At 36.1% G+C, this 11,167-nt stretch overlaps 1 protein-coding gene across 1 annotated transcript in view; it reads left to right on the top strand.

Moving 5' to 3' along the window:
- Positions 1 to 226: 226 nt before the first annotated feature.
- LOC129254178 (protein naked cuticle homolog 2-like) overlaps positions 227 to 11,167 on the top strand; it is a 30,142-nt gene continuing 19,201 nt past the window's right edge. The window contains exons 1-3 of the mRNA XM_064094898.1: positions 227 to 414; positions 3,060 to 3,098; positions 3,584 to 3,708. Coding sequence (XP_063950968.1) covers positions 384 to 414; positions 3,060 to 3,098; positions 3,584 to 3,708 — 195 coding nt within the window. The 5' untranslated portion in view covers positions 227 to 383. The remainder of the gene's footprint in view (positions 415 to 3,059; positions 3,099 to 3,583; positions 3,709 to 11,167) is intronic.

Here is an 11,167-nt window from a genome sequence, read left to right as displayed (position 1 = left end):
CTCACATGCAACCCAACCTTCCGAGTTGTGCACTGTGATGGGGGGAAAACGGAGTTAAGCGTGTTTTATTATTTTTTGGTTTTGTTTTTATTTCTTTTTGTCAAATACTCATCCATCTAAATTATCTAATCACCAATATCTAACATTCACCCCCCCCCCCCCCCCCTTTATGTGCATTTCTCCAGCTCGACAGCAAGCTCTCGAGCGTCGCGCGCGCTAGTCGATCATAATATGCGCGTCGTGCGAGCGTCTAACTTTCATCTGCTGCACTGCTCCCCTTTTCTGCTCCGATAAAAGTGTCGCTAAAATTGTGCATTTTAACGATTTCTTCACTGCACTGGATTTATTTTGCATGGATTATCAAAATCCTGATGTAGTCAAGGATGGGAAAATCTCAAAGTAGGCCAGGATCAAGTAAGTTTTCTGTGTTTTTTTCTCGGGTCATTTTCTAAATCTGAGCTACTCGAGGCGATACGCCACTACCAACGCTACGCGAGGATCGGACCGCCAGCCGCCCGGGCGCTGCACTGGCTCGATCAGGAGTGTCGACGTGATGCCAGTGGAGTGCCAGCTCCAGGCCCAGGGTGCCGCGAATTGTGATGATGCTTGCTAGCCACTCTCTCTCTGTCTGAACTCTGTCTGGGGAGTGAAGATGGATAAATTTAGCTAAACCAAGAAAAGAAACTTAAGTTAGAGCGGATGAACATCAAACATTGATGGGATGGGGGGGGGGGGACCTAACATTAATTAACAAAATTTTAAGTCCGCAGGCGGGCGCAGCACTGTAACTGTTACGTAGTGTAGTCTGTAGACAACTTCAACTTGTTTACAAACCATAATAAAAACTATGACAATTTTAATATTTGTTTTGAGTGAATTGTCTTACCCTAATTTGTGATAAATAGATCTATTCTAAACTAAAGATTATTGACCAGAAGAAAATATTACAAAACTCGGTAAAAGTTAAAAAAGCGAAAATCACGCCATGTTTTCCGAACTCTTCTTCATTTCGCCGCCCAATGAAAAAGGGGTTGAAAGGCAAAGCTACACACTCAATTAATCATGGCTTCATGCCAAAGAAATAGTATTTCCTGTGCTTCAAATTTCTAAAATATGTTCATATTTATAATTATAGGAAAATATGAAAGTAAAGTGAATATAGAGCTCTCTAAAATTCCAAACAGGTTTTCTATGCATTATGATATTGATTTATTGCACTAAATTGCAGCCTCTGCTCTGTAGAAAGTTGAAGAGGAATCGTTCGTCACACGGGAGTCACAGTTCCACAGTGTGCGCATTTTGCCATTGAATTGCATGCGCGATGAGTGGTGCACACTGCATAACTTTCAGACCCGCAGAGCTTTTAGGACTCCCTAGTACGTACAATTATAAAAATACCTTTAACTATTAAATGAAGAGTAATGTTGGTAATCCTGGGTTTTAAAAGGGGCATAGTGAGTGAACTTATGAATGTGTTCCACTCCATTGTTTATTATTATTATATTATTATGTAGGCCTATTGTTTATTATTTTAATCTTAATGCAATTTCATGATTTTCATCCACAAATGTCATATTTAACTTCATATTTTGTGCAATATTGATGGCACATTTTTACCCAGCACTTAAAGGGGAATGAAACCTTTGGAACAAGTAGGCTTGTGTCGAAACAGAAAAATCAAAGAATAAGAACAAAAAAAGTTTGAGAAAAATTTGAAAAATGAAAAAGTTATGAGCATTTGAATATTGCAATCATTAATGCTATGGAGATCCTCCTATTGGCAATGCGACAAGGATGTGTGATGTCACATGTGAACAACTTTCCCTTTGATGGACTATAAAATGCCCTCAAAATGTCTCTTTTGCTTTTTCTTTTGGTGATACAAACTCTTTATCCATGGTGTATTCTTTAAAAATCTGTATTACATGCCCTCCTATAGAAAGAACACATGATCTACTGACAGATGTGATAAAAGAGGCAATTTAAGTGACATACATGTATATACTAAAGTAATGGGGAGAGTTGTTCACAAGTGACATCACACATCTTTGTCGCAGTGCCAATTTGAGGATCTCTATCTAGCATTAGTGATCGCAATATTCAAATGCTCATAACTTTCTCATTATAAATTTGTCTGATTTTTCGTTGATCTGTTTCTTTGATTTTTCTGTTTTCACACAAGCTATCTTGTTCCAAAGGTTTCATTCTCCTTTAATGTTATTATCTGAATCACTTTAATCTACCAATGATAAATATTTTTATGTTTAAACTTACAAATTCTTATCAGTACAATCTTTGCAATAAATGAAACTCTAATGATTATGGTTGCAAGATCTGCTCTTTTAGCATAACAGTTTGAAATATTTTCTTAAGTTTGTTTAATTACTTAAGTTTTGTTCCCATTTTTATGTTACTTTTTAATTAGTCTAATTTATCTGCAAAATAGTGTGCAATATCTCGAGAGTATCAAATGTAGGCCTACATGTATCTTCATGTATATCAATTTCTCTTTTACATGTAACTTAATAAGTAATAACGATTGCTGAATTTCACATTGGAAGTCACAAGTTCTTTTGACATTAACTTCTTTTGATTAATTTAATAATGTTCTTAATTAACCCGGAGTAATATGTTTCGCTTAATTCCTATTCAATCTACATGTATACAATGGCTACATGTTTTTCTATCACATTTGTTAAATTTGCTTTTAACCATTTATATTCTGTTTAGTTATATTGTTCATTTAGTTCTCTTTGTTTATCTTGTGTATTCTCTTATCAAACACAGATCTTGTCACATTTTTTACTTTGTCAGACATGGTTGGCACATTGTCAATGACCTGTGTCTTTACTCTTAGCTTTGTTTGATCACTTTGATGTATTATATCCTTTCGTTTATGACATGTTTGTATGAACATTTGCAGCCTGTGAGCAGCTTGTTTGATGTTGTTTTACTCAAACAAGTCAATTTAATTTTGATATATTGTTGATTTGAGGATTTGAATATTGATAGTACATGTAGTTAATGAAATTTGCAAAGTATTTTGTTATATTTTTCAGACTGGTCTTGGAGTTACAAAAGAAGAGAAAATCCAGAAGGTTAGTTATCTTAAATTAAGTTCCACATTTACTCTTTGTTGAACATCTAATAATTCTTTAAATTTCTTTCTAATGATATAATAATAATAATAATAATAATAACATCATATTTTACCGTGGGTAGCCACTTCAGTTCTGAAAATTGTTCTCCCAGCAGTCTCTGCTAATATTAATGTTATTATTACCCCGGCTTTAGCACGGCTTCCTTGATCAGGCACTCGAGCATTTCAAGCATTCTACAATAATACCGTAAGAGCTATGAGAAGTTGTGTGATGTATATAAATAATCTGAAACATTGCAGTAAGAATGATTAAGTATTGAAAAGACAAATGCAGATAATATTTATATATATCTTTATATTTAACAAAATAAGCTCCTTATTATCAGTAAAACTTGAAAATATGAAAGATACACTGCAAAGACTTCTCTTTCCAGTTATCTGTGTATTCTGGTTAACACAAGTGTATTCTTTGTTCCGTTTTAGGTGATTCTTACATCTTGAGAGGGTGTATCAATGCAAGGTATCGAGATTCAGAGGAGCATCTTTGGACAGCTGATGGGTCACCTGACCACATACCAGGCTGTAAAAACAATCACCATGGCCAACCTGTAAGTTCATAGAATTTTCACCATTGAACATTCAATATTTCGTGAAAAATACAAAATCTTGGCAATGTCAACATTCTATTATGCTATTTGTATAGTACACATGGAGTCTTCCATGTAAAACTAAAAGTAAAAGTTGTTTCTGTGGGCTGTTCAAGACCTTGTGATGATTTTGAGAAACTAAGCCCGGGTAAACTGATGTACAGGTTTTGAAATTACATTTATCAGTAGGGTCCGCTTTAATGATTTGAAAAACCACCAGATTGTGTATTCCCATTGATTGGACGTGGATTTAGAAGTGTTTCTGAAGTCAATCTGCTCCTGTAGAGAATGATTAGATTTGCTCATACAACATTTATGATATTCCTGCAGAATTAGATTTAAAAAATCTTCATAAATTTAACCTTTTCTTGCCTATTGTCAGTGTTGAATCTTTCATGTTGATAATTGTTAAAATTTCACATAGCCCGTACTCTACATTTGGAAGAAAAGCAATTTTGGGTTAGGTCCAACAATAACAAATTAGATATTTTTTCCAATAATGAAGTATTAAAGCATTGACTGACAGTAGTTTTTCACCTACATTGTCTTTATATTAGCTCTTGAAGGACACACCACATTTCTTTTTGTTCTCATAGTAATTATGTGTGCAATGTGTTGTAATGCTGATGCACCACATTTTGTTCATTTTTTACAAACAAGTAGGGCCTACATTATTCATCAGTTCGCTTTGGTTTTGCATCAAATCTACACAGAGAATGTAAAATTTGTGTGTTCCAAGTTCTCACTAATCTATAGAATCAGAGATCTCCCTGTACTTTGCTAGCCCCCTACCATGAACAGCGATCATATTACAGGCAAGAGATCCAGAGTTCAGACTATCGCTGGAGGGGATGATACTACTCAATACATTTATACCGCAATAATTATGTTACCAAACTTACCAAGTAGCAAAACAATTACTATTCCTCTCAAAACATTTGAGTTTCTCAATACAATGTAGATATGAATACAATTATATTTCAATTTTTTTCCTCTATCTGAAAACATATATTTTAAGACTATGTATTCATAACACACAGTCAATGAGAGACCACACACAGTTCACTCCCCCTTTAAACTGTCTCCACATCTTGGAATTAAACTCTGAGCCACAGTAGGCTTTAGACAAGGCCCTGTGTACAGTACAGTATGTCTTAAGCAGTTATTTTCTTTCGGGGAGATTACGCGTAATTTGCTTTCACACTGCCAAAATACCTGGAACTGATGAACTTCGAGGTGGTCTGAAACCACCTACATATTGTACATGTATAATGGTTCAGATTATGAAATTGGAGAATGTATTCTCCCAGGCTCAAGAAATTCCCCTCCCCTCGAATAACAGTGTGAACGGAGAGACTGAAACAAGGTCTCCACATGCTCCACAGGGTGCATGGCCGGTCACGTTCATTGTGAGTCAAGATCGTACTGGGTGGTAGAGATCAGGCCATACAGCCATGGCATGAACAAGAAGGACAAACCCAGTGATGAATGCAATGAACTACCAAGTTCCATAATGTACTGATGTGTTGAACTGAAATATGTGTACTCTTTCTGTACGAATGTGCACTATTAACGTTAGTCCTACATGTACGTATGTATCCTACAATGTAGATGATTTTATGTACTTCTGAGAGCTTATCATCAGTCGTGGTCAATAGGGAAGAGATTTAAAGAATTGTTATTGTTTGTATAAACCTGCTACCATTCAGCAAACTATAATGCATTACCAGGGTGGTGTTTCACGAAGTACATGAGAGTTGCCGACCAGCAAATGATATGCAACATGCGGTCATGCCTTTTATAATGCACGCAACTAGGCATTTAAGTGCGACCCTAAGTCATACTTAAATCTTTGTGAAACACCCCCAGGAGTAATTATTTGAGCTACATTATGTCACTGTTAGTATCTAATTTGGCATTATACTACATGTATGTTTCTGGAACTTGGAAGGGGAGGCTATCAAAAACATGTTGCTCTGTGTCCACACACATACACCCACCTCCCCCCCCCCCCCCCCCCACCCCCAAAAATAATAATTTTGGTCAAGAATGTACATGTATTCTTGCAAAATATTTAAAAAGAAGTACAGGGAATACACACCCATACAATCATGTGGTACATCTAGGACAAATTGAAAAGGAAAGGGTGAGTTTTTAGTATGGTGCTGGTAACTCCTTGGTATGGTACCAAACTTTTAATAGTGCAAGCATAGTTTGGTATTTAAATGGAGACTCACTGATGAAATTGGCAAGTAAACGTCAGAGCGTTACTCAATTCCTTTGTAAATATTCAGGTGACCCAAGTGCTTCTCAAAAGTATAGTCACATGGAAAAGAGAGTGGTTAGCTATATACATGTAGTAGACCTGCATGTACTGTATACAGGTGTATGCAGAAGAGCGGAGGGCTATTGAATTCAAATTTCAAAGAAAAGGGTCAATGCCAGTGCCAGTGAGTGGTATGTATTGATACACCCCAAGGCTCTAGCACAGCTCAGCAGTGTGTAGTGATTGGTCAGTATTCATGTAGAATCAAGCTCATTCTATGACAGTTCGCACAGTGGTAAATATAATTGATAATAATTACAGTTGGACAAAGCAGTGCCCTTTTTTAACGTCATTTATTCCTGAGGTTTCCCAGTTCTTTTGCGTTTTGGTATTTATTACATACAGTGTGCCTACATTTTGAAGTCAGACAGTCATCTTTGTCATATGTAATGCAGTTTCGTGTGCCTATTCGTATGTTGTGGAATTAATGAAAAACACTCGCAAACAAAAGTATCTAGCAACATTTGTACTTGTATGGAGGCAATAGAAAACAGAGACACACCCAAAATCAAAATACTAGTATCTGAGAATTCTTTTTATCTATAAATAGATTTCTTTTTCAATGTACATGTAGTGACTGATAACAAAAACATGTAGCTAGTTACAAGTGCATGTACTTTCATGCAAAAATGAAAAGAAGTACTCTTGTTGATTGAATTAAAGAACTGCAGCCTATATTTTGTCATTTTGAATTAAGCAATATTAATTTTCTTTAGCTTGTCTCCCACTTACAACCTGACAGTAAATTATAGGCAGCTTGAGTTGAAATAAAATCTGTTTACAACAGTACAAACTGCTTTGGTATAATAAATTATTGATGAGTTTAGCATGCTGAGTCAGTAGTTGCATGTGGTAAAGAAGTTTCTGTTCATAGTTTTAAGCAAGTCTGAAAAGCGCCAGATATCTGCCTGCCAAGATAATCCCAATATGTTATTATAATCGTTATGAATTTCCCACTCTCTGTATTTAAACAAGTGCTTTTCAACAAGTACTTGCCAAAGATCTGTCACAAGCAAAATGGAAAGGGATCAATCAACTGTCAATTTGACACCTGAAATATTGTTGGTGTCATAAAGTTCCATAGTAAGGCATTATTATCATGATTTAAAAATTGGGGGCTCTGAGAAAAAAAAAATCCCAATTCTAATTTTTTAGTTACATGTACCAACCAAATGTTGCTACATTGTATTATAGTTATAGACCATTTCCGGCATTTTAGGGACATTTATTGTTTTAGTTTACCACTGTTATTGGGGTATTTCTGGGCAAAGTTCTCCCATGATGAGGCTGGAGAGTGGAGACCATAATTTACATATACTGTAGGAATAGGTTAAGTGAATTTATATCCGAAATGCAAAGATTTCAAAATTGAATTTTTCCTCACATTTGAGTCTGTAATGTAGGCTTATATTTTGTGTGATACTGAACATTCCCGAATTGAAAATCTGGCATACACCATGTACAGCTGAACAAGTGCACAAGGCTTGCTCAACTTGTGTATCAATCAATGTTTGTATCATTCAACCATTAGTGAGATAAGAAAATTGTTGAAATGCAAAAAAGATGGTACTTGACTCGACTCTAATCTCAGAAGATTGCAAATGTACTTGAACTGTGACCTCTCAACGTCTTCCTGGGCTGAAGTACACTGGAGGTATTATACCTCAAGGCCATTGTTTGTCTGAAAGGTGTAGGTGGATGATTGTGGCTACAGGACCTACATAGTGCACACATATACATGTACATGTACATATATATATATACACAAACATTGAATTTAGGCCTACAAGTCATACAGATTTGTACAATGCTGATGATATTAATGTATTTTGCCATTTCATTTAGTTAGACCAGGAAATGGTTAGTGACTTAGTGTACGAACTTATCTTGTACATGTATATTACTTTGATTCTTTGAGGGTACATCAAAATCCTGACTGCCACTCTGTGGCTTCATGTGCATGGTGATGCATGCACAACTGTATTTTTCCTCAGTTTTAGACATAGCCTACATGTACATGTACCTGTACAAGCCTTTCATGTAGATTTCATCAAGGAGGTGTAGGCCTATGCCTCCTTGATTTCATATCCGTATAGTACTGTACAGCAGTCAAATTCCACTACCCATCTTTCCCTCAACATTTCTATGTCAAATATGTACTTTGCCTGAAGCCAGATATGATGCTGTCAGTGTCACTCAAAGTGGAGTTTATCCTTTTCATATAAAGCCAGGCCTGTGTGTACTGCACCATACCACAATGTTATTTCAGATGCATCATCAATTGATATCGTGAGGATGCACATATTTTTCCTGATTGAAAGAGAAATAGTCCAAATAAAGTACATGAATTCTACACATTCAACACCAATTCATATGCTGCAGTTGGTGTGATACATACATGTACTATGATGCAAAAGAATGTTTCTCAATGAGTTCAAATTGCTCAAAATCCTGGTTTCCATGGGAAAAACTTTGTTGAATGAAAAAAAAAAAACACTTTCTTCACCGAATCAAATTGGGTATTATTTCATAAAAATAAAGGGGGGGGGGGGTGGAGATAACTTGAAGTTCATCTGGCTTGTACATACAGTATGTACTTTGTATTTGTAATCTTTGATTAATTCTCATTAAACCTTCTTCATTGTTAATAGGTCCTGTACAGTTCTAAACATTTTTGGAGTGTATGTGTATATACATACATGTACATAATGAACTGAATGCTAGAGTGGATTTCCATTTCAAATGATGGGCTACACCACTGTTGCAACTTCCAAGCATAGATGAAGACCTCTCTTGGGAACTTTAATAACCTGAGATGACCTGGATATGAAAGCAAGACCATGACCCTTCACCCTGAAGTCAGGTCATTATCAGTGTCCATGTATGTCTGGAGTGCAACGGTACCCATACACGTACTGTAGTATACCATGTAGGCCTATTTTCTTTGATACAATCATCATCTGTAATTCTGTTAAGTACATGAATAATTTGCACAATAGAATGAGGATTATACCGTAGAGTTTGTGTGTTTTGACTCAGGATTTAAAAAAGTGTACATGCCCACAAAAGTATACACAGTGTACCATGAACTGAATCCTCAACAATTGATGGAAACAGAAGAATTGTGTTCTTTACAAAAATGAATTTATTTGCAATTTACTGCATGCCATACCACTTAACAATTCTCTGCTTCATTTACAACTAGTTATTTTGTACAAGACTACAGTACAAGAACTTGTACTTCATATTAATGAATTTGATGTTTCTGCAGGCTAGCTAGCTATCGGCGATCCTCGCCAAATTACCTCATTCAGGGTAATGCCCCTAAATTATAGCGAAATCATATTGGCCACTCTGCCGCCTTTGTCCATTAATTTGTCCCTTAATTTGTCCCATGTTATTAATGCCATTCATTCTCTTGGATATATTCCCATAATTGGTTGTGTTGCAAACTGCATGAATAAAATTGTGCAATATGCTGGATATCGAAGACTGTCCGAAAATTGACCTGTGCATAGAACTGAGAGAGTGAGAGAAGGCTTTCAAATGCAAAGCCTTTTGTATAGATCTGTGTGCTTAGTCAGAATACATACCACGGAGCTTATTGCTGTAGCTGTACTAGTACTGTAATAGTAATAGTGTATAGGCAGTGAATTATCTTAACTTGCTGCACTTGGTTGTAATTACAAGTAGGCCTACATCTGTATATAGGCCTATGTACATCTATTTTTGTTTACATTGGGGATTGCTTATTTCTCATTCTGCAAGCTTTGTTCCTTTGTGCTGTACATGTACATGTACAGAGGCTTATCGATTCCATAATATGCCTGCATGTAATACTTGACCTTGCTGATTTATAGTAGGAATGTCTTTTTTTATTTTTTTGTTTTTTACAAACATTTCTGCCTTCCTTTTTCCCATTTAGAGTGGTAATCGGGTTCAGAAATTAGGAATAGATCTCTTGTTGCTTCTTTCAGGGGGGGGGGGGGGTGCTTTCTTTCAAGTTTATCTGCCTATTTGTACTCTAATCTACATGTAGGTATGCCTGCTCAATAAAATCAGCATTTTTTTGTCCATTCGGGTAGGGGCATACTATATAGTATTTAAAATGACTTTGAGCAATATATTCTCACAATTGAAATTGGGGCCTACATGCAAGTTCATACAGTATCTATTTTTATTATAAATCCAATATCTTGACACATGCTTTATTATTGTTCATTGATGTTTGTGCCATTTTTCGATTTTGTCCACATGATAGTTGGTTGATAGTTTTCTACTTCCCTTTAAAATGCATTTGGTGAGAGCCAAGTATTCTTAGTGAAATAAGCTGTCAGTGGATTTCTTCTGCGCTGAAGAGGAGTCTGTCATCAGCCGAGTCTAATCCATTCAGTATGGCCGCCGAAAAGAATGAGGTGCATGTAGTCTTCGCAATTCAAACTTGAAAAACTGAAACCACTACTAGTGGCAGCCATATGAGTAGACGATATGTATTGAAATGTATGCCTTCATACAAAGTTTGAATAATCTGTCTAAAAGATGCATGTATAAAGAGCTTTCACCCTTTTTAAGCTTGAACACCAAACCATACTTGAGTAAAACTTAATAGGGCCTATATAGGCCCTGTGTAATATTTTTAGTACAAATTAACTTTGTACAGAGTGGGAATTCATGGACAATTTGGATTGCTGGTAATACTCTCAGATATTGCTGTAAGCCTTTATATAGTGGAAGTCATGAAAGCAAGTAGTTTACAGTATTTCAAAGTCGTGTAATGTACATTGTGCATGAGCATTGTACGGCTTTGCACACATACTCCATATCTGCAGGCAAAACTTTCGGCTCATGTATTCTTATTTCAAATATCAGATGAAGCGTCGAGTAAATACAACTCTGTAATAGCGAGAGGGGCGGAGAACAATAATTATATGAAAGATGAGTGGCATTTCATTATAGGCATATTCCTGAGCTGAACGTAATGGCTGTTAATGGAGAACATCTGTGTCGTACATCACAAACATTTTTTCTTCTCTCTCTTTCTGTTTCTCACTCCGGTGGCCTTTGATGGCGCCGCCTTTTAAGTCACCGACAAAG

Source organism: Lytechinus pictus, chromosome 2 (genome assembly GCF_037042905.1).
Source record: "Lytechinus pictus isolate F3 Inbred chromosome 2, Lp3.0, whole genome shotgun sequence".
NCBI lineage: Eukaryota > Metazoa > Echinodermata > Echinoidea > Temnopleuroida > Toxopneustidae > Lytechinus > Lytechinus pictus.
This window is presented reverse-complemented; position numbering and strand designations above follow the sequence as displayed.